The 24,880-nt window shown below is 39.4% G+C and overlaps 1 protein-coding gene across 4 annotated transcripts in view; it reads left to right on the forward strand.

Moving 5' to 3' along the window:
• CNST (consortin, connexin sorting protein) overlaps positions 1 to 23,166 on the forward strand; it is a 54,447-nt gene extending 31,281 nt beyond the window's left edge. For 3 of the 4 annotated variants that reach the window (XM_054818814.1, XM_054818815.1, XM_054818816.1), the window contains exons 8-12: positions 548 to 569; positions 750 to 846; positions 7,997 to 8,871; positions 16,533 to 16,668; positions 18,170 to 23,166. In XM_054818814.1, the coding sequence (XP_054674789.1) occupies positions 548 to 569; positions 750 to 846; positions 7,997 to 8,871; positions 16,533 to 16,668; positions 18,170 to 18,375 (1,336 nt within the window). In that variant the 3' untranslated portion in view covers positions 18,376 to 23,166. Of the gene's footprint in view, positions 1 to 547; positions 570 to 749; positions 847 to 7,996; positions 8,872 to 9,144; positions 15,770 to 16,532; positions 16,669 to 18,169 lie in introns of those variants that run through there. The other variant, XR_008576185.1, reaches the window with a different exon arrangement.
• The last annotated feature ends 1,714 nt before the right edge of the window (positions 23,167 to 24,880 follow it).

Consider the following 24,880-nt stretch of genomic DNA (forward strand, 5'->3'; position numbering starts at 1 on the left):
GAATCTCTACACAGTTTGCAAAGTCCACGCTCACTGTTAGCAGTGCTGACTCACCTGTGAATCCCAATGGAATCAGCAGGAGCTGCTGTATCTTAGAGTACCCAGAAAACGTGCCCCAGTGTAAACAGTCTGTGGAGAGGGAAAATTTTATGGGGTTTTTTCCATTCCTCAGTCTCTGTTATAGTGACCAGTGTCGTTAATACTAGTAAATACTGAGTCCTTACATGATTTTTTTTAAAGTTGGTAGAGTTCTTTCTGAACATAAAGTTTCACAGAAATTTAGATCGCTTTATATGTTGCAGTAAATTTTCTTTTGACTGCTTTTTCAATTAGTTGCAGCACTGTTTGGCCTAATTGGTCTTCTGATGATATTCACATATGGTACAGATCTGTGCTTGAAATTATGCTAGCATACCGACATTGTTTCAATGTAAGAAAAGTTCTGTGCTAATATTAGAGCAGAGCAAAGGGTTGTAAGATTTCAGTGACATTTGTTATGAAGAATGTTGCTACTAAGTTGTTTATTTTTTTTTCTTTATTGCTGCAGGCCACAGGCATCCAAAAATAAGGTAAGTAGCTGCTTAATTGAATTCTGCTTTGTCAAAGAGTGCTAATAAATATATTTTTAATATTATCAGAATATAGTCTTTACAGTTTAGTAGAGAAACTGTTTAAAGTTTGAATGTCTCAAAGTCACAGTTTTCCTGTTTAATTCCAAAAATTACAGGAAATACTATTATATTTTACAGCTAGTAGCTGCAGAAAATACATGGAAAAGTGGTTGTTTGCTTCAGTTAATGGAATCAAAAAGCTTAAAGGAAAGAGAAGCTGCCGCTTTTAAATCAGGTATGTGTGTGTGTACATACATGTACATAAGTTTGTTTTAAATATTATCCTGTAAAGGCATATTCCTATTAATACTATGAAGCAATTTCATTTGAAGCTACAGCATTTGTTGGATTCATCCATCTGCACAATGGATGCACTATGCAATTTTAATTAGTCATTGATATTCAGAATTGTAATTAAAGTAATTCTAGCCCCCATCAAAAAAAGTCTTTTAAATGTGCATGCATTTATAGCAGCCTACATAAGCTACAAATTGTGTAAAACTAGAGATAAGATACATAATTTGTATGTATAAAATATAAGGTAAACAATCTGGTGACAAATATTCTGAGTTGTGGCAATTCAGTCTAGTTAACAGTATTAGTAACTATTTTAAATTACATGCAATATACTGATTTTGAGACGCATTTTTTCTGTAACAGCATGGAAAATTAGGAAGCTTTTGGGGGGGTCTTGAAGAGAAAAAAATGTACTTCTGTTATTTTTTCCAGTACACACTTTTATGTCAGCTTCATTTTCCTCCTCCTGCCTTGGGGCAGTGGCTGTCTTGTTTGAATAATTTGTTAGATCCATTGGGTTCTTATGAAACGCTTGCAAATTAATCAATTGTTAAAATGGAGACAGAAGGGAAAGAGCATTGCTAGACTGCCAGGCTGCGTTTTCTCTCTCCTCTCTTTGAGCAAAAAGTTTCTTTTTTTGCCATGTTCCAGTTGCCAAAATTGGCCTAAGCTGAGTACTTTTCCTCAAAAACAGCTGGAATTTTTCATAAGATATGACGCTTGGCCTAAGTGACCTCAGAAGGTCCCTTTCAACCTAAACTATCCTACAAGGCAGGATGTTCAGGAGATTCAGGAATTAACAAAGATACGGAGTCATGGTTCTCTACATGTGTGGATCCTCCTCATCTTCATCCTCTTTTACCATGACCCCTATACTGCCTTTTCTCTGTCTTTGTTCTTGTAACCTAACTAAACACAAAACATCGAAAACATGAAACAAACACGTTTGACAGCTCAGAAAGCAGATCAAAAGAACCCACTGCTTTTTATTTTTGGATGGTTGGAAATTCCCATGTAAAAATGTTAGACAGTTACAATTTTTCCATTGTTTTTATTCCAAGTGGGAACAAAAGCTTTCTGGAGAGCAGAATTTCTGAACATTTGAAACTTCTGAATTAAGGAGCATTTTGTGTCAACATTAAAATACTGTAGTACAACATCTAGGCATATTAAACTTAATGTGGAAGTAATTAATGGTCTAAATGAATTATTTTTTTCCGTGCCTTTTTCTTAATGTAACTCCTGTCAAAATGTCATCAAAATCTTTGGGTTCCTGTGAAATGTTTGTAAATTAATAAAGCTACATCATCCAGTAGAAAGCGGTTCTGCTGAGAATTTCTCAGCAGTGCTAAATACTTTTTCAATACAAAGATATGAATATTTCAGGCCTAAATCAAGTTTAAATCTTAAGAATTGCAAAAGATGCTTTTCACAAGATTAGCACATTCTTAAGGAAGCAATGGCTTCTCACCTGGACAGGTCTCTTCGTCTGTTAAGGCAGTGCATGTTCAATTAGCTACTGCTGCCCCTCACTGAGTCAGTATGTCAGCAGCATGGGGCTTGTGTTGGGTTTGCATGGCAAGGTTTTGGTAGCGGGGGGGCTACAGGGGTGGCTTCTGTGAGAAGCTGCTAGAAGCTCCCCCTGTGTCTGACAGAGCCAATGCCAGCCGGCTCCAAGACGGACCCGCCGCTGGCCAAGGCCAAGCCAATCAGCACCTCTGTGATAACATATTTAAGAAGGGAAGAAAAGCAAGTTAGAGAGAGCTTTTGCAGCCGGAGAGAGGAGTGGGAAGATGTAAGAAACTCTGCAGACACCAAGGTCAGTGCAGATGGAGGGGGAGGAGGTGCTCCAGGTGCCGCAGCAGAGATCCCCCTGCAGCCCGTGGTGAAGACCATGGTGAAGCAGGCTGTCCCTCTGCAGCCCATGGAGGAAGGATGAGGGGGTGTAGAGATTCCACCTGCAGCCCATGGAGGACCCCACGCCGGAGCAGGTGGAGGCACCTGAAGGAGGCTGTGGCCCCGTGGGAAGCCCACGCTGGAGCAAGTTCCTGGCCGGACCGGTGGACCTGTGGAGAGGGGAGCCCACGCCAGGGCAGGTTTGCTGGCAGGACTTGTGACCTTGTGGGGGATCCCATGCTGGAGCAGTTTGCTCCTGAAGGTCTGCACCCCGTGAGAGGGACTCCATGCTGGAGCAGGGGAACGATGAGAGGAGTCCTCCCCCTGAGGATGAAGAAGCGGCAGAAACACTGTGAGATGAACTGACCGTAACCCCCATTCCCCGTCCCCCTGTGCCGCTGATGGGGGGCAGAGGTTGAAGCCGGGAGTGAAGTTGAGCCTGGGAAGATGGGAGGGGTGGGGGGAGGTGTTTTAAGAGTTGATTTTATTTCTCATTCCTCTACTCTGTTTTGCCTAGTAATAAATTAGGTGAATTCCCTCTCTAAGTTCGGTCTGTTTTGCTCATGACAACAATTAGTGAGTGATCTCTCCCTGTCCTTATCTCGACCCACAAGCATTTCATTATACCTTTTCTCCCCTGTCTAGTGAATGAGGGGAGTGAGAGAGCGGCTCTGGTGGGTACCTGGCCTCCAGCCAGGGTCAACCCACCACAGGGCTGAATGTTTCTGTTGCAGTTAGAAGGGTTTGGGTAGGGAAGGCATCGGTATGAACTAATAATTCGACAAAGATGATCCATAACTCTGAATTCATATACACCGCTCAGTGCTGTGCAAAAAATATTTGATCTGTGGCTGAGCGATCCAGCTCAGGACTACAAGCAATATGGTCATTTGGGGCTGGTTCTTGGTTTTGCCTGAACCCCAGCAGAATCCTATACTATAATAACCATACAGTTCCTAATATTTAAACTAACCTGTTCAGTTCATGCCTAAATGCATGGACCTTCTCACTGAAAACTTAACATGCTTGTCTTCTGCTTTTTGGGTGGGTTTTTTTTCTCTAAATCATGAGAAATGTTTAAACTACTTCTTCTTCTCTTAGATTTCTATCTGCCAGTCTGCAGGGAGAACTACTTAACTCAGCTGCTGGTAGTAGAAGTCTGACTTATAGTAAGACAGGAAAAGGAAATTCTCAAGTAGTTTGAAAGCTGTCCTTCGTGTGAATTCATATGCCCAAAATAATTTATCTAGCAATTATCAATAAGAAGAAGTATTAGCTTACACATAGATTTTTATATATATATATATATTTATATATAACCTTGTAGAGATTGTTGCACTGTACTATGGTAGCATCTTTGAAGTAAAATCATACTTCCTTACTAATCTAAAGAAAAAAATTACTCCATTGACTCATTTTGCAGGCATCTGGGAACATAGTTTGAGCCTCTGTAGGCAGTTGATCCTAAGAATTCGCAATTCCTCCCTTCTGGGCATATGGTGACCAAAAAACAGCTTTATAAGAAAGTGGTTAGTCAAGATTCCTGGGAAAGTCACTGAATTAGTCTTCTGCCCTTCTGAGCAAGGGTTGTGAACCGTCTGTTCTGTTACATTTCCCTTTCTGGCACATTTTCTCTTTGAGTCTACCAACAGCGAGAACTGGGCCCTTAAAGCTATGTGTGTATATTAACAGATGAGATTTGATACATCCTATATCTATTCATTTCTTCAGTTTCTGGCTGAAAGCCTTAATAGCCTTAGTGTTAGTCAAAGATAATCAAATTCATGTGTTTCGTGAAACTTTTTCTAATGAAATGATGAATTTAATAAAACCTTTAGCATAAGTTTGCAGTGTGTACATATAGACCTGTTTCCAAGGTGGGGAGACACTGCTTATACCCTGTTTTCTTTTAGGTCATGTGGGATTTGTTTTTAAATGGGAAGAGGGACAAAGACGGAGAAGTGTGAATTCTCCACTGGTAGAATGCCGTAGGTCAGTACTCTGTCTGCTAGGCTGTCTTGGATTAACAGGATAAAAAAGTGGTGGCTATAGGTTTCTGTGATGAACAAAGCAAGTGTCAATTTTAAAGTAATTCTGTTTGGGGGGAAAAAAAACCAAACCCATTTTTTAAGTTAAGTGTTTTTGTTGCTAGAAAATTTTCAGTAGACGCTTTGTTCTATCTCTGACAGTCAGATAAAAATTACTGCCACGTTGATGAGTACGTCTTCATTCAACTTAGTAGGAAAAAGCATCTTTTTTAATTAAGTGTTCAAGTATTTGTCTTAACTTGCCTGGAGTCTATAGTGGGCGTGGGTTGTCTAAAGCAGGTGTTTCAAAGTAGATGTAAAGTAAACATTGAAAGCTGCTGGTGCGGAATGTAACAATGAGCATTACATCTCGGTTCCTGTACGTCTGTAGTTAGATAGCAATGCCAGGATCATTTATCACTTTCTTAGGAACAGAGTCCTGAGCTCAAGGGCCACCTTTCACAGTAAAGGATTTGATTTAATTTCCGATTCCATTTAATCTTTGTTGCAACTGGGGCTGCCAACAAGATGTCTGTTGTAATGTGGATGCATCCACTGGGAAAAATTGACAGATGGTACAAAATCTTGTACCAATAATCCAGGCTGTGTTTGAACTCATGATCTCTATATGTGAAGGGCTCAGTATCCATTACAAATCCCTTGATCTATCTACTCATCTGTGTCTCATTTTCAAAAAGTCTCTGTCTCAAACCCATTTCTTCTTCCAGTGTTTCACAGAAGTTAGGTTCCCCATACCCTTTCTATCTGTTAATGTTGTTCTGATTTTTTTTTCCTTTTGATATGGTTAGATAGTCTCTTTTTCAATTTCCAAGCCTGTCTTTTCTATGCTACCTTGTATCTCATTATGCTTCAAAATGGGGATAGTTTCGAATTTAATAAAATTGTTCAATATAATGAATTAATGCAAACATTTCTTTAAAGACTAATGAACATGACCCTGTTTCATGTAACAAGTTCAGGAAATTGCTCAGATTTTAAGTGAGGTTTTAACAGGTGAGGAAGGATAAGATTGGCATAGAGATCTTCAGTCATTCTTGTGAGAACGTATACAGTTAATAAGGGCATTGTTTGATCTCTTCATTAATCTATTTATAAGACCTTTCTGCTCTTCTCTATGACAAAAAACTGCAAATGAGTGTTTTCTAGAAGTATTAATTTGTCGTTTGAGGTTATTGCCATTACTGTAACAGTCCTACTATACCATAGTCTTAACTTTGTCTTTTGTTCCATACTTTAATAAAAACTGTTTCTGTCATAGCCAGCTTGCTTTGGTATTCTAATTCCAGACACTCCCTTTCTCTCTTCATAAGCCTAAAAGGTGAGATTTGGCTTTGAACTTCTCATAATGGCTAATGTCTAATAATTTTATTGACAACTTGGGCTAACCATCTACTCTTTTATCATCAGATCATGCCAATGGTAGGTGAATTTGCAAGCTATGTAGAATTCCCCTGGTTTCTCTCTGAAATTTCAGAAAAGAAAAATCAGTTTTCATTTGTATTATACATGTGAATACAGAAATAAGCTGCATCCAATTGCATTTTTTAATATGTAAATGAATCTATGTATCCAAAACATCTTTTCATGCAGTCCGTTAGGTAAAATATTGTAATTGGATATTGAATTTAGTGTTAACCGAAGGAGCTAGTTACCAACTGTGGTGGGTTGAGCCTGGCTGGGGGCCAGGTGCCCACCAGAGCCGCTCTCTCACTCCCCTCATTCATGAAACGGGAGAAAAGGCATAACGAAATGCTTGCAGGTCGAGATAAGGACAGGGAGAGATCACTCACTAGTTATCGTCACGAGCAAAACAGAGTAGAAAAATGAGAAAATAAAATCAACTCTTAAAACACCTCCCCCCACCCCTCCCATCTTCCCGGGCTCAACTTCACTCCCGGCTTCAACCTTCCCCCCCCTCAGCGGCACAGGGGGACGGGGAGTGGGGGTTACGGTCAGTTCATCTCACGGTGTTTCTGCCGCTTCTTCATCCTCAGGGGAGGACTCCTCTCATCGTTCCCCTGCTCCAGCATGGAGTCCCTCTCACGGGGTGCAGACCTTCAGGAGCAAACTGCTCCAGCGTGGGGTCCCCCACGGGGTCACAAGTCCTGCCAGCAAACCTGCCCTGGCGTGGGCTCCCCTCTTCACGGGTCCACCGGTCTGGCCTGGAACTTGCTCCAGTGTGGGCTTCCCACGGGGCCACAGCCTCCTTCAGGTGCCTCCACCTGCTCCGGCGTGGGGTCCTCCATGGGCTGCAGGTGGAATCTCTACACCCCCTCATCCTTCCTCCATGGGCTGCAGGGGGACAGCCTGCTTCACCATGGCCTTCACCACGGGCTACAGGGGGATCTCTGCTCCGGCACCTGGAGCACCTCCTCCCCCTCCATCTGCACTGACCTTGGTGTCTGCAGAGTTTCTTACATCTTCTCACTCCTCTCTCTGGCTGCAAAAGCTCTCTCTCTCTAAGTGTTTTTCTTCTCCTTAAATATGTTATCACAGAGGTGCTGATTGGCTTGGCCTTGGCCAGCGGCGGGCCCGTCTTAGGGCTGGCTGGCATTGGCTCTGTCAGACACAGGGGGAGCTTCTAGCAGCTTCTCACAGAAGCCACCCCTGCAGCCCCCCCCCAGCTACCAAAACCTTGCCACGCAAACCCAACACACCAACTTAAAATAAATGAATTTAAAATTTATTAAATCAGTATGTTTTCAGCTTTTCTAAAGGAAATGCAAGTATCTCCCTGTGTGATAGATACACTAGCATCAAAGTACAGTTTTCTGTAATTAAGTGTATTTGTCTGAACTCCAGGCCTCCATGAGATGCACTCACATAAAATACGCTGTGGCTGTTCAGAAAGATACTGACATACATTTTGTGCTTGAAGTATGGGAGTAACTCTTTTCAGGAGGGCACTAAAGCATATGCTTTGCCTGCAAGAATGCGTGCAAATACTCTGCTGAATCAGGGGTCAGCTTGTCAGACTACTAACAAAACTTCTATTCTGACTGGAGCTAAAATACCTGCCCTTTATGGGAGTGCATTTTAAAGCATTAGGTTACAACGTTATCAAATCACAGTATACTCTTTACCCCTGGGCTGATGCTTTGAATCATTTAAAAACACTGGAACTGTTTTTCCTGTTGCACTTAGGTATTGAAACTTGTCCTGGCATTGGACCAAAGAAAGAAGATAAACAGCTGAGCACTCCTCCTCCAGGTGAAAACAAAACTGAGAGACTGACAGAGGCAGCAAGCCTTTGGGTAGCTGCAGGAAAGGACCACATGGAGGAGCAGCACTGCAGTGCTGAATCAACATTAGAGCCACACACCCAGTCCACAGGGACAGTGGGCAGGCCTTCTTCGGGCTGTTTATCATCTGGGGATGCCGGTAAAGATAACAGTTCGCAGCTGAGAGAAAGGCAGCTCTCTAAGGATGCAGAAAAAATAGAAGGTGCAGCTGGGGAGCCTGGAGTGAAACTCCCTCTTGAGCCCATGGTAGATGCTTTGGTTTTAACAGATGCTGACTGTATGCCTACTGATTCGGTTCCTACTGATAAAGATGTGCAAGCTGATAGAAATCTGCTCAGATCAAAACATGCTGCTGGCTCTTCACAAATTGCTAGTGGCCAGCTTGGAAATAGCGATTTAAAGCAGCAACAGAAACAGCCTCATGATGATGAAGAATCTTCACGGGACAGAACTGCATCAAATGTATGCTCTGGGTGTAATAAAGTGTCTGAGCATGACAGTACGGCCCATTCACGAGTATGCACAGAAATGCAGAGAACAGCAAGACAGGAAGAGAAGGTAAATAATGAAGAACAAGAAGATTTATTTCTCAGATTTTTAAATGGTAACATAATAGACACTGAAGAATCATTTGCAAACTTAGCAAACCAAGAGGACTTTGACACTGTTCCAGATATTTCACCTGAACGAGCATCTTACAACTCACTGGAAGCTTTATCACTAGATGACAGCTTTTCTTCTCTTGATGAACTTGCAAGAAGGATAGAGATTGCTGAGGTAAATACTGTGAATCCTATAAAATCTTCCATGTTTATCTCAATTAAAACATTTTAGATATTGCCAAATTCAAAATGTGTTAAATCTTCCTTCATATATCACTTCTTTTAATATGAAAAGAAATCTATACTTATTTAATTGTTCTGAGTTAATTCAGAAAAAACTTTTTTGCCTGTTTGCTACCTCCTTGACCAGCAATGCTCTGTGTTTTTAAAAATTAGATTGATTTTTATATATGAGTATGAACACCTTTTTTCTTTTTGTTTCTGACAGAGGAGATGTTAGGAGATGGGCTGACAATTCGTGTTAAATCAGAGATCTACATAATGCCTATGATGTTACATGTGATTTGTTTCTATTCATAGAATAAAATTTGCTTTTCTGTGCCTATTCCGTATAGGTGAGAACTATGTATGTAATAAACTCTGTATATGAATGTATGGGCTTCTGATTTTGCTCAATTGAGGCAGTTTTGTTGTTCAACCAAAACTAAGAAAGAACTTCTAAGCCTGAACTCACCTTTCTGAAGCACTGCTGATAGGCCACAACAAGGATGAGTATTTCATAAGCTAAATTGCTCTTCTGAAAATATAGAAGATTTATTGCTTTGGGACTTTTTGGGACAGCATATTATAACATCTTTGCTTTATTTGTCTTCTGGTTTTGGTGCATTTGCAACCACGGGACCTTAAAAGCTTTTTCTTTTAATGAAAAGATGAGATTATTGTGAAATAATGTGATTCCAGATGCTGGAGGGGGAAGACTTGTAAAAAGGTATCTTCTTAGTTCATCTCTATTTTTAATGAATTTAACAATACAACATCCCATGGCAATAAAGTAACAGTAGTTCCCTGTAGATCAGAAGCTAATGCATAGAGACCAAGAACCCACGATCACTCAGGGACAGCAGCCAAGCAGGGAACTAAATACTGGGGATCTGTGCTGATACTATTACATGTTTGCAAAATCTCCAGAGCTGGAAACAGAGTGGTTTGGTTTTTTTCCCCACCTAAACAGCTGCTTATCTCCTTTCCAAGATCATTCATCCTGACCTGTCCCTAAAACACCTTGTCTTTCTGCGGGGTGTCAGGAAGCATACCACATACTAGGACTGAGGGCCATGTGCACAAAGCTGTACAGAAGCTCTTGACAACACACAGATGTGGAAACACGCACACATGTTCATACATGTAATCAAACTTTTGCACTAAATCTGTTGGCTTGTGTTCGCTTAGAGGATGGTTTTGAAAAAAGAGGATTTTGTTGACAGTCTGTCTTAAGGTCATATACATGTATAACAAAACAGTAATTTAAATATCAACCCTCATGATTAGATTTCTTTTGAGCCCACTGAAAGTTCAGCATTTTAAGCTACAGGAGATGACTGTTCTGTTTCACGTAGAAAAATCCTAAATTAATCCTATAGCAACTATTTTTAAATTGCTCTGTTTGTGCCATTTGCATTTTAGAGGATGGGATAGGAAGCAGCATATTGATACTGTTAGAAAAATTATGCCTATATTGATTGGCCCAGTGACCGATGATGATGCTTTACAGGGAATCTAGTTTAATTCTAGTTTGCTATCCCGATGCTAGGACTGCCAGTACTGTGATGGCAGAGTTGAGTCTCTGGAGAGGAAAAAGTACCCTGAGTCTTTCCATAGTACTTTTTCTGACCATATAGGGCATAATGTTGGCTGGCACTGGTGGGAGTCTTTTTGAGTCATTCTTAGCAAGAGGCCTGAGTTGTGTGTGAGGCAGGGGGTTTACAACAGGCAGAAGAGAAGGAGGGTTAATCTCAATACTAATTAAAATTTGCAATATGCAGCATCTGGGGCTGTTTTGCAATACCTGAGATTTCTAGGTGCAGCAGGGTGAGGTAAGGACAGCACAGCAACTTGTATTGTTTCATTATACCCTTCCCCCCCAGTTAATCTTACCACCTATCATTACCCTAGGAGTTGCTTTGCAGAAGTGGTGAGCGCCTACTGCTTCCTTGGAAGACACTAGGAATTGAGAGAGTTTGGCACCCCTGAGAAAGCAGCACTGTTAGCTTGCTTTCACTGATTTTGTTTTAGTGCTAAAATAAGGTTCCGCTGATGTTTTGACAAGCAGACTGATCTTTGCACCCAGCCATAACATTTCTTCCTTTCTTGTCCTCCTGAAGTCTTTGAACTTGCATTGGCCAGGCTGTGGCCGTCTGATAAGATGACAATGTTTTCATGCAGTAGTTGTGAAAGAAATACCTAGAAAATGCATGAAATGAATGAAACCTCATGAATGAAATAAAATTAGTTACATTAAATGTACCAGTACAAAAAAACCCATAAATGAATTTGACTGTGATAAAACTTGTCATGGAGAGGGTATTTACAAAATTGCCTCAAATAAGTTAGGATGAAAGTAAAGATTATTTTGAAATAACCTAGGTACAAAAACCATATGGTAGGACAAAATTCCATTAATATTCCTCAGTGGAGGTGTAATGTTAATTTATTGAAAATGAGGAAGGGTAAGTACTTATGTATTTATTTACAGTTAGGAAGTTTTGTTTGACCCAATATTGAGATCAAAGAATTATCTCATGTAGTTCTCTAACTTAGCTCCTTTATATCACTTGCTTTTAGCCTACCATTTACAAGACTGAAAATCCACTAAATTCTGACTCTGACTTTAAATAATTGCAAAACTAAAATAGTACTTTACATACTGTACAGTCCCTTATACTGGGTATTTCTTCTCTAGTAGAAACCCTGCATGACAACATGCAAATGATGGAAAATCAGTCATTTTATAGAAACTAGACTCATACAGCTAACAAAGAGCTTTGAAGCACAGTCAGCAGTTGGGAGCAACAGATATCAGAAGTGTATAACCTCTTTTCAGATCTCTCTGCTATCATTTCTGTGAGAATGAAATGACACACCAGCAGTCAAACAAATTGCAACCTCAATAACAGAAGTTGCATTTTGCCGTGTGAAATAGAAGTTTATAACACAAGCTGTTTATCTGAGTGACGATTGGGGAAAGGAGTAAAAACTTAATGTTTTTCCTTATTCGAAAATTATAATTTGAAATTTCTTTCAGAAAGAAAAGATATTGAGACTCTCTACTACAACATAAGGTAGTAGCTTTTGGTTGGCACTGTTTGTACACCAAGACTTTTAAAAAGTACTGAGTATGTACTGATTAGCAGCTGATTTGATTGCAGAAATGAAGTCTGCACCTATCTGTACTAGGTGCGGAGACAATGCCTTGCTGAGATCCCCTGTCCTCTTGTATGGCTTGGGTCCTGTAATTTTGAGTTTGCAAGAGTTATGCTTCTGCATGAAATGCTTACACGATATCTGAGCTATTTATTGCAGTATAAAGGAGCCCCGGTACTTGCATGGCAAGCGTATTAGCAGAAAAATGGTTGGAGTCAGATGCTGTGGTATGAATACTGAATCTGCTAAGTTAGCTCCTTTTCAAAGTCTTATTACTCATGTATCTAATGTATTTTATTAGCGAAGGGGTTTGTCTGCTGCTTATGGCTTTAACCCAGGGCAGTCTTGCTTTTGTCATGTCAGTTTGTCGTACAGCTATGGATTATCGCTTTAAAAAAATCTGATATTGCTAGAAATAAAACTATAGGTCTTTGCCAAGTAACTGAATAAGGAGTACAGCCCACAGAAGAATATACAAACAAAACTCCTCCTTGAGTAGTTCTCTGCATTCGGACCAAAATACTTCATAGAATGAACTTTTCTTCCTAGATCCCACTTTGCAGTGCCTCTGGTTTTGGGGTTTTTATTTACTTCTGTATGCTATGAATGATTCCAATAGTCAAGTTTAATCTGTTTGCTCTAAGAGTTCGAAGTACAGGACTTTATTTTCATAGTTTTGTCTAATATGTTTATAAATATATATACATTGTATTTGGTGAAAATATGCATAATGCAAGAATAAATACTGTTTTAAACCGAGAAGAGACAGGTAGTTTATTAGAGCTTATTTTTTCTTATTTTGCAGCCATGATATTAAACTTTATCAAAAAAAGTTTAAAACTTTTCTGTGAAGCAGAATCATTTTGTATTAATATTAGTAAAAAAAAAAAAGCTAAAGTATTTAACAGAGTTTCAGTTAACCAACAGTCATTGCTGCTTTCCTTTTTGACGGTTGGTCAAAATGCCACCACATTCCTGTATGCCATTTTCAGTTCCTGTACAGTAATTATAAAAACTTTGGTCTTGCGAAGGCCAGCAGAGCTGAGTGAGTAAACTCAGTTACATAGATTCTCCAAGAGCATCTTTTGTGAATTATCTACCTTAGAATTAAGAAAATGTTCCATGTTTCAATAGGGTCCTTTATGTAGCTCTTTTATGTAACACAGAGCTGTTTGCAGTGCAGCCTGTTGCAAGCCTATGTTTTTCCTCCTGTGGTTCAAGTCAAGCAGAGGCTTGACTTGTGGTCAACAGTATTAACCACAGCTCCCTCATTAACTTCCACTTTAAATAATGTATTCTGCCTTTTTAAATTCCTCCTGCCTCCTAAAGACTGGGAGGGAAAGCTTCAAGTCTTGCATGGCAGCTAAGTCCCTCTCCTTGCATGTTTAATTAATGGGAGATGGATCTAATACAACCAGTTTGTACATTGCTTTGAACTCTTTCTGAATGAAAGGTATGGTAGAAAAATACATTTACAGTTGGTTTAATTGAATGAGATTTTATTTGTAGCAAGGTGGACCCTATTCTTACATGACAAACTTGCCGTAATGATGTTTTCATGACTGAAAATAAGAAAAATATATAATGCAAACATCTCCACATTTTATGTTTGAGCTGCAGTTGAGAATATGGTAGAAAAGAAGGTGTAAATATTGCTTTATGCAGAATCCCCTATCTTTGTATTTGCATTTTATCAATAAACTGTACCCTGATTAGGAGACATAGCTTTGTAGGTCCTTTGTGGAACAAAACAAAAAAACCTTAGTTACGTGACTTGTGAAGTTCAAAGGCAGATGAAATATTCTAGGTATGAATTACATATCATGTTACGGGGACATTCTTAAAAATACAGTTTATGGCTTTTGTCAGGACAGGAGAGTAACACTGGCCACACTGATTTTATTGCAAAATCAAAAGCCCTTCCTTCCTCTTATTAAGCAAAAGAAGATGTTCAGAATAGAAAAACCTGTGCTGTGTTGATTAGTTCTTTATACATTTAGAAGTAAATCCTGAAACAGCCATGCAGGCTGACAGGGAAAGTAAGTGAACCTCATTGTAGCAAGACTTTCCTTTGCAAACCTTTTACATAACTGTAATCACTGAAACACACATTTCCACTTAATCCTGCCAAAGATAACCCTCTGGTTTTAAGCTTGGAGAAGACAGAGCTTGTGACACAGTCATTCAAAAACTACCAAGAGCTGACAGATAAAATAAAGTGTCTCAGTTTGAAATGACTACTTGTAGAGGGGACCACCACCTACTAATCTTAGGGCAGACCGGTACAAACACCCGCCATCCCTGGGTGACGTTCCTGACAAGTGCAGTCCACAAACACGCGTGCCAGGCGACAGCTAACCTGCTGCATGAGTGGTGCGGGAGGAGCCGTTGATCCTCTTTTTGAAAGTAATGCCCCACAACAGAAGCTTAAAATAATCTACTTTTTTAAAGGACATAATTTCATCTCTGCCCTCCTAAATAAATAAGTCAAATTAATGCACTTCTACACAATTCCCCTTTCTTGTCGCAATAAGGAAGCATAAGTGTTAATTTATGGCTGGCCTGATAAATTTTCATGGCAGTTCTGCTAGGCTAATTTAACATTACCAGTAGAAGCTTCACCCCAGTGCATTTGTCTGTTGGGATTAGACACTCAAGGGCTATTATTTCTGGTTCATTTGTGCCAAATAGCAGTCCTCCATATGTTCACTTAAACAATTTCTTGCCACCACCTCCACACTTTCACTACTTTGTAAGTACTTCATTGCATTGTTTCATTAAATAATCCATTCAAGCTCTTGAGCAGATAATCAAAAAGGAAAGTGAATATTAGGAAGTGTGGCAGAGATCAATTTTATCGTCTCAGTTGTGATTTTGGGACAAATTGTTAGTCTGTCGGCATATACCCATAGTGGCCAACTCCGAATTGTTCAGGGCAATGTTATTTGTTCAGTTGAGGGCTATAAAACGCTGCCAGACTAGAGACCTGCAAATGTAATTGCCACATTTACCAGTTAAAACATTGCAAATGCCAAACGCCGTAGTTGGTACAGTGCCTATTGGATTGTGCTCTGCATTTCGTTGTGTTCAATGCACCAGCTCTCCAATTACAGCATCCATTGATGCATTATATAAGCTTGTAGCGTGAAGCAAGTTTAGGGGCATAAGTTATGAAGTAACTTGTCTTCTGTTTTTCTACAGCTCATATAATTGCAATGCAAATGAGATTTTATGCATGGTCTTCTAATTTGATTAGATTATGGGGGGAGTTAAGCAGTCACTTGTCTGAAACTACAGTGTTATCTGGGAAGTTGCTTTTTTTCCACTTTGAGATTTTTTGAAAATTATAGTCATTTAGGGTCATCTCCTATATAGATGAGTTGCAAACTCAGTTGCAAATGTGTTATGTTTTCTTATCTGTGGCACAAATGTATACAGATTACTTTTCAATTTAACAAATGTTATTGCTATAAGTTTTAAAAAGTGCTACTCAGATTTATGAAGAGATGACTAGGACTTTTTTTTCAGGTAAAGATGATCTCAAGATAAAAAAGTGCATGTCTAAATAGCCTTCCTATTTTAATTTCTCTATTTCTAGCACACTGGGAACTCCTTGCTTAGGAAAGCATTTTTCTCCTGATACTTCCCCTGCTTTCATTTCTCTAATAACTAGGAAATTACAGACCACTCAGGTTGGTATAACATCCTAGCATATACTCTTGCAGCTAAGCCAAATGTTGTAGCAAAGGAAAGAGAAGTTACGCTTTATTGACTTGTGGACTGTATCACTGTTTGTGCAAGCTGTTTGGGTGACCAGCCTGTAGGGAAGGATTTTTGAACTGCCACTGTATCCAGAGAGCTTACTACCATGCGGAGCTGGAGTCTAGCCAGAGCATTGAAGCTTTCTTTTTCCCTGGTGTTACCTCTTTTTGGTTTTGTGGCCCCACTATAGCTTCTTGTCCACCCTGGGGAACCAATTGCAAAACTGGAAAATTAATCTCACAGTAAGTATTTGATAGTCTCTGCAGGATTATATCTTTGGAGAGGCAGCAGCACTGTGTCATTGACTTCTTACTGCCCTCTAATGATAGTGGTTTTGATGCGAACCCTCCTCACCGCTGCCCCAACCCCTGTGCTTTAATAACGTGAGCTTACAAAGGAACTGTTGCCGTGAAAACAAAGCATAAGCCAAACAGTAAATGCATGTGTATTTAACTTTGATAGCAATTAAGGGCAAGTAGTGTCAGCAGACAGCAGAATGATACTGCAGCTGTCCTGCACGTTAAGGAATTGATGTATTCAGGAAGGAGCTTTCAGAACTGCAGTGTTTAAGAAAAGTAGAGTGGAAACCATTTTTTAACTGTTGAGCTCATTTCCTCCTTAAAGTCATTGTTAAACAGATATTATGCTTGGATTTCTCACATCTCTTGTGCCACTCGCTGTCTTTCCTGATAGATTGCCCCAGCAGAAGGGTTGGTGTCTATACTAAAGAAGAGAGATGACAGGGAAGGAAAAACAATTGCTCAAGTCCAGCAAAGACAAACAAAGAGAAGAGTGCGATTCCAAGAAATGGAAGACACATTGGATCAAGGTAATTTGAAGCTGTTAATTTATGAGTTGCACTCTTGGGGTGCAAATGATGTTGATCTTTTTGTTCACAAGAGCAAAGTGGGAGTTCATTGTAAGTACTGTCTTGGCTTTTTAAAACTTAATCAAGTAATAAGCGAAGGAGGTTTATCGAAGATTATCCTATACCAGGCTTGGGTAACAAGGCTACAGAAGGATACAATACTTCTGGTTTAGAGCTTGGTTGAGACTGAAGCCACAGGGTTTTTCCTCTAGCTGAATGATTTGTGGGTGGCATCTAACGGACATCCTTTCATTAATGCTTAGAGGTGGGAGGTGTAGGCTTTCTCCTAAATCCGATCCATGCGGGTAAAGAGGGCTGCAAAAGAAACAAGTCTGTTGTGCTTTGTCCACAGGTAGCTTTCCAACCCTTTCTGGTAGACCATGAGATTGGAGGGCGTCAGATTTTAACCTTGCTTTATAATTAAACATCCATATATATTTGCTAGCTGTCATTAAATTTGGCTAAATACCTTATTGCCTTTTTGATGGGCTAAATAGCCTCATAAGAAATACAATATATTATTTTGTCATGTTTTTCTTTGGAGTTTAAGATCTCTATTATTCAAACTAAAGAGATGTTAAGAAAAATATTTTTGGTTACTAATAATAGTACTTTCTATAGCTACTCTGTGTGTCAGCCACTAAATGGTATTAAGGTCTTTAGTACTTAAAAGTATATTAATTGTGTCTCATACACTGAAAAGAAAATCCATTCACTGCCCAAAAGGGAGCTGATCCTATCTTTTTCTTGAAATTATTTTAAAACAAATTATGTTTTAAATAAAATTTCCATTAGAGTTTCTTCTATGATTTTTTCCCAGGGATTTAGTGATTCAAAAGAAAAGTTACAAGTTACAAGGACAAGTGAGGTTGTGAGGAGGTAGCGGCACCTCTGCAACCTCTTTATTGCTTTTACTCTGGAACAAACAATCATGGAAAGAGTTAGCACAGAATAACTGAGTTGTAAAATAACCCTTCACATTAGCCTACCCTGAAGGTTTTGTCTCTATTCTTACAGTCAGATTGTGAGAGTAAACACAAGGAGTTCATGGTAGCACAGTTGGTGTCAGTACAAATGAAGCAAGAATGTTACCATTCAGTTTAGTTTCAAAGCTTTCTTTTCATTTCAACTATTTCCATGAAGAAAGGCTTTGGTTGTGCGGCATTCTTGTAGTTAAGTGTGTTTTGCTTCAGTGTGGAACGATTCTGCAAGTGATATCAGCAAGGACAGGTACACAGGTTGCAGAAATGAAGCTACATAATTATTTAGGTTTCTGAAAAGACTGGGCAGAGAAACATACAGTTCCTGAGCTGTATTACCGTCACTTTGACACAGTGAGCATTATGAAGTGTGTTTACCTCCTGACCCATTCATAGTAAAAACCTATCTCAGATTTTCTCACACACGTTCATATTGCTTTGTACGTCATCCTTTTTCACCTTTTCTGCTCTTATATTTACAGATGAAGTAGCTGGTGGCTCCTGTATTTTGCTGATCCTGCTCTGCATAGCAACTGTTTTCCTTAGCATTGGAGGAACTGCGTTGTACTGCACCTTTGGTGACATGGAATCCCCTGTGTGTACTGATTTTGCAGCCAACATGGATTTCTATTATACCCAGATATTGCAGCGTGTGGAAGAACTCAAACACTGGATAGCCTTCTCATAGTTGAAATGAGCGGAGACAGCACACTGAGAGCTCACCAATGGTTACTGGAGAGGGCAGAAAAAAATTGTGATTTCAAGTTCTCTAACACTTGCCACCTGCAGGTGATGTGTATTTGATTGTGTACTTACACTTTTACGTAGAAATCAAGAAAATTCTAGTTTAGCAATCAGGTGGCAAAATGTTCACATCTTAAGCTGTAGCAGTGTGGTATGGGAGAATAAAAAGTTATTCTCTTCACCCTTTTGAGAGTGGGCAAGTAGCTTTTCAACAACTTGAGCAAGCGAAGAAGAAAGAAGAAAATTAACTGTCTTCTGTATGTTCTCCCATTGCCACACATTGTGTAAGCAATCTCTGGACGCTTAGTAAAAGGACAGCTTTAATTTACAGCTGTTTGTGCAAAGGTGTTGCCTCCAGCTATCATGCAATAAGTCTGTGTTTTATGGAAACATTATTTTTCTTCTAAGTCTTACTATTTTTCTCCCTTTTAATTCTCCTGGTGAGCCATGTAATTATTTGGGTGGAGTGAGAAGAGTGCAGCAGCATTCATGGAGCCCTCATTTGGTGATTAACAGGCTGACCCTCTATCTTATAGCTTACAGTGAATATCATGAGTGGGATAAATCTGCTGGCAGATTTCACAAAATTCCCTGGAACTTTACTCCCAGTATTGTGTGGGCTGTTTTAGAAATGGTTAAAAAAGAAATAATTGGTCTCACTAAACACAGAAACAAAAGTAAGATGTTTAATAAATTATTTGCATTCAATAGTAAAGTGGCTTTGGCCAATTTTAAAGCACCTGGTAGCAGGTGTGGGGCTAACTGGGTTTTCTGTCCAGCTATGTCACTGACTCGCGGTAATCACTTTGTGCCTCAGTTTCTCCTCCGTAAATGGGGAATAATGATCCTTGCCTTTTTCTGTGAATATTTATTGCAATTAGGGCTCATGTCAGATTCATCCCAGATGAGCACACAGGATCACTGAACTGCGTGGCTGCAGCGTCTCTCAATGAGTGAATGCTTACCTAAACTGGGACTGATCCAACAGAAGAGATTCAGCGGCTCACTGCAGATCCATGGCATGTTAGTGGTCCAGGGCACTCATTCCAGCAGATAAAGCACATTTGCATCTATTTGCCCTGCAGTTTTGAGACCTGTATTGTAAAATCTGTTCTTTTTCTATCAGCTGTACAAACAAATCTAAATCAGTACAAAGAGTAATTTAAAATGAGTATTTCTATCACTTGGTGCTCAGCCCTCCCTGTGTGGTATGTGAGAGAAACACTGACATGACTGTGAAGGTGAGAATTAGGTGCACAGGCCTTTGGCCCACACGCTGGTCAAAATGTGGCAACCGTTCTTGCACAGAGCATAACGGGCTAGCCCTGCTGAAGGTGTTAGCATGAAACGATTCTTTTACACCTCATGAAACAGCATTTTTGAGGGGTCCACTTCACTCCACTCTGTGATTTCCTGCTTACTAACGTTGTATGATGCAGTGTGTTCAGGTTTAGAATATTATTTTGTAAAATACTATGAAGTGAAATCTTCAAGATATTGCTCAGAATTATAACATTAAATGATCATGCTTTCTGGCATTTGCAAGCAAATTGTCCCTCTAGTGAGCTTGATTGTTCCTAATGCACTCTTATACTTAACGGGTTTTTAAGGTGAAAGTTAAAATCACATTTTTTTCTAGAATAAATTGCATGTATGTTTTCTCTTTTTGATTTCACTGCGGAGGCTTAGTTTATTTATACATTAGGGAGCCTCACACGCAGCTTTATATTAAACTAGAAAATTTTAAATGCCCAAATTAATGAAAACTTCTGCTTTTAGAATGAAACTTGAGAACAGTAGTTTGGTATATTTTTTGTTTGTTGTCCTCAGAGTATTATAATGCTGGGCTAATCTAAAGGAGAAAGGGAAAGACACTTCTGTATTTTAAAGTGTTACTGGCTGGTTCAGTTTATTATTTGAAGTCTGGTTTTGTTTATTTATTTAGTTTTTCTTTTTTAAGAGAATCTTAATTGTCTTTTTTTGGTAATTTACAGAGTAATTAAAAAGCATGCATTCAGTTAAAATATGTATTTATAGTGACTATGTAGTTAGAATATATTTTGGGTTTCTGTACCTTTGCATTGAGTGTTTCAGGATATTAAGTTTATTCCTAAAGAGATAATTGTTGATTTCAGCTTTAAAAAATCTTTTTAAGTTTTTGTGCACTTCATCACCAAAAAGATCAAGAGGTATATATAGAACTATTTATTCAAAAGTATATCAGATATGGAGATCAAAGATCCTCTACTTCTAGGTTCATTTAATTAAAACTATTTTAAAATAATTATTTTATTTAAAACTGTAAAGCTATTTAAAGTCAAATCAATTTTTAATAAGCAGTTCAGTTTAAAATCAGTGGTCCAAATCCTGGTATGCTTTACGCTATATTCCCAGTGCAAAAACTCGCTAGTATCAGTAGAACTGCCTGCAAGAAGATCGTGAAGAGGTTGGGCACCACTTTACTAACACGTACTCGGTAAAAAATGAGCAGCCAGGCATTCTGTGTAACTCAGCTACTTGCACTTGTATTGTGACTTGGAGCATCTCTCCAGCCTTCCCAACCTATGCCCAGGTACCGCACCTGCAAAGTCTCTCAGGATTTGAGGGAGCAGAAGGGGCACATGCACACAGGCTGCCCAGCTCCTGATCTGAGCTGTTCACTCCTCAGTTGCAACCAAGCGGCTGAATCTGGATCTAATTTCTGTTGGCATCCCCTTATAAAATGCTGATGGTACTAATTTTTGCTTCGTGTGACAATTCTGTTAGTGCAAATAGTTTGCATAGTCTGTAGTACGTTATCAAACTTGCACCTACCAACATAATTTGCTTTGTGTTGAATTCCAAAGAGTGGGTGAGTAGGCCTGATGTTGGCCTTCCGATATGCTCTGTTCTCTTTAGATTGCTGGTGACATTGCTTCCGCCTGGGTGATCTGGGGGGGCTAGGATTTTACAGTCAGGTAAATCCAAGCTAAAAGCAATGGTTGATTTGAACATATTTTGCTCTTGTCTGAGTATTTTGAGGTAAAATAACACTGAGCAACAGCTAAGATTGTTATAAGGAGGAAGAAAACAGAGGAAAAAGGCTTTTTTTTTTTCTTCTCCTTTGTGCATTTTAAAGCCCTTTGTGTATAAGTTTTTATTTGTTCTGTTTCCTTCCCTGCCACTGTCTTTATGGCTGTCCTGCTTGGCAGTAGGGTAACGTACTACACCGGCGTGAAACCATTTGTAGTTGGTAGGAAAATTCACAGAATGGTTCAGTAGTTAAAAGTAATTTCTTAAAATATGTCTGGATTTCAGGCTGATAGTGTACCTTCAAAGAAGCTGTGGCCACTTAATCACCTGCAGGACTCTACTAGAAACCCCCATCTTCCACTTTATTCTTTGAGCATAATTATTTTGAAGAGATTCTTGCAACAGAGCAAAACCAACAAGACATTTGATGTAGATTCAGTGTATGCTGCCAAAAAGAGCTTTCTGATGACATAGTTAACTCCCTCACCCCAAGCAGCATAGACTACATCAAGAGAAGCACTCTGCTGTAGTGTAGCCATGCTATACCACAGGCTCATTTTCAAAACAGCGTCGGCAAGGAAGCAGATATTCCACAGCCCAGATGTGCCAGCAGAAGTTTGTAATCTAGACACAGCCTGTGTTTTAAAATTTTTCCAATATCTTTGCTTGCATACTTGGAAGATGCGTAGCCCTGGTGACAAGCAGTAGGAAGTAGTCTAATGAAAAGGGAAACTCTTGTTTATGGTTTTTGGGAGTAAAGGACAAGCTTGAACTATCAAATAAGCAGAGTAGATTGGTAGTCCAGATTTCTGTGTGACTGGGTACTATTCCACTCAATAACCTAAAGGGTTGTTACCCTCCTAAGAAAACATGTTTGCCTACTTTGTACTGTAATGTAAAACCAAGACCATCTGAAAGGACTAATAACTATTTGTAACAAATTTTACTTAAGCTTCCTTTAGCAAAAGGAGTAAATAATTGTGTTTGAAACCATCACCCAAGCTTGTAATTTAAATACTGTAGCAAAAAATAAAAACTGTCCCAAAGAAAATATATGAACCTTTTTGGGTACTGTGCTTTCTAAATGTATGAAAAGACTGAGAAGATTTCCTGTAAAATTCAAGTAAATGAGCAGTACCTCCAATAAGAATTTCATGGTCAAAACCCAAAGCAGAATGGAAAACGAGGATAAAACACATAAGGTCTGTGTTTTGGTGTAATATAGTTTTCCTGGGTGGGTTGGTTTGTCTTTGTTTTAATAGCTAAACAAAAACCCAGCTTCTTCACAGAGCCTGGTTCCTCTAGACTGTTGCCTTACTGCATTGTTAAAACAAATCGACAGGCGGTAAGTTTCAGACTTCCAATAACTGGGTGAGTGACCTGGATAGCGGTCACAAGCCAGTCTGCTCTTTGAGTTCAATTAAATAAATAAAAATGCCCAAACAATTCCAGTTCAGCCCAACCCAGCAGCCTCTGATTTGAACAGGAGCATGCCAACACTACATTTTGCAACATTGCCCCTTCCCCCCCGCCCCTGCCTTGACTCTTCCCCCAGAAGCCACAGAATGAGGCCAACCAGAATTTCAGACTGCTGAAAAAGTAGTGAAATTCCAAGAGAAAATGAGGCAGTTTTATACATTTTGGTTTAGTTTTGTTATATTTGTGTTGTTTTCAGGTTGTTCTTCACAGTCAGAAAAAGTAAGAATTACAATGAAAAAGGAGAAAAAAATAAGAGATTTTCATATAACTTAATTGAAACTTGTGAGATAACATTTCACAGCATCAAACTAAATCATAACATAATATCTGGCACCCTGGAAGTGTGGCCTAAGAGTGGTCTTTATGTGTAGAAGTAAATTTCTGTTGAAAACAGTTGTTCTGCTTTCAGGAAGACAAGCAGCTGATCTTCCACTTCTGAGTCTTGATCTGACTCCTGACCAGAAGCATTGATAATCTTGAGGAACCTGGATGGGCTTCCAGAACTAGTCAGTAAACTCCTGCCCAAAAGACAGGCTTTGCCTTCAGCTTTGGCTTTGTAGACACAGCTATGCTGATTCAGTGCTACTACAGAGTTCACTGAATCAGTCACTGTTTTCATTCCTTGGTTCTCCTCAACAACCTTCCTATGACCAGTCTTCTACCCCCGCCTTTATGAGGAGCTGCTGCAGTCTCTACCCGTGTCTTCATCCCAGTGAGTCCCCTTTTATACCTTCTGTCTCTCCCTTTACCATTTCTTTCCCAGTGTGAAATATCATGTGTTCTGTCATTCATAGGATCATAAGGTAATTGAGTTAGGAAGGGACCTCAGAAAGTCTCTAGTCCAACCTTCTGCTCAAGGCAGGCTCAACTGAGAGCAGACCTAATTTCTCAGGGCTTTATCCAGTCAGTCCTTGAAACCCTCCAAGGATGGAGACTGCACAACCTCCCTGGCTGTATCCCACTGCTTGGCTGCCCTCAGGGTGAGAAAGTTGTTCTTTATACCCAGTCTCAACCTCTGTTTCAGTTCGCTCTCATCCTGCTGAAGTGCACTGCTGTGAAGAGTTTCTTAGTAACCTCCTCATAGTTACTGGAAGTCTGCTGCTGGGTCCCCCAAAGCCCTCTTTTCTCAAGGCTAAACACTCTGTTTTCTAGCAGTGTCCTTCTGATCCTTCTTCTCACTTGTCCACAGCATCCTCCTTCCTGATAGGGATCCAACATTCTCCTGTTAGAATAGGGATCCTGTATGCTTCTCCCTTTCCTCTTCCACCTTACACTCAAATTCAATATCAAGATTTTAAAATCGGTAATGAGGCCACAGGCAAAACTGAAATAGCAGTGGCAACTACTATTACATTAAAAACAATCGATGTTAGTGTGTGGCAGTGATTTCAAAACTTCTGCTGATTCTTGTACTGCTCTTAAACAGCGTGTTCAAAGGATCACATGTGCCTTAATGAAATAATCTATTTTTCTGTAAAATAGCTACCCAAGGAAGCCTAAAGTAATTAACTATAAAATCCTTTTTAAAAAAATTATTTTTTTAGACATTGCTTCTTTGAGGGTCCTTTAAATAATCTGTGCTTTGTATTACTTTGAATTAAATGTCATGGTAATTCTTCTTTGGTATAACATAAAGCCTAGGGTTTACTGCATTCAGTAATGTCCAAAAATTGTGGTCATCTCTTGAAGAAAATGATGATGGGGAGTAAATGCGTGCTGTTTTACAGAATTGCTCTGTGACAGCTAAGATGTTACAGAATTGATATCTGTGAATTTCAACCAAAGGTCTGATTATGCACTGGGGTTTATCCTGAGCTTGTTTTCAACAGCAAACAGGCTAAAATAAAATATTTAGAGACAGCACTGAAGCACACCCAAAATTTCAAAGGCATGTCTAATACCAGACCAAAGTCCTCCGTTAATCTAAAATTGTTGAGCTGCCTTTTCTTGGAAACAAG

The sequence above is a fragment of the Grus americana genome, chromosome 3, assembly GCF_028858705.1.
Source record: "Grus americana isolate bGruAme1 chromosome 3, bGruAme1.mat, whole genome shotgun sequence".
NCBI lineage: Eukaryota > Metazoa > Chordata > Aves > Gruiformes > Gruidae > Grus > Grus americana.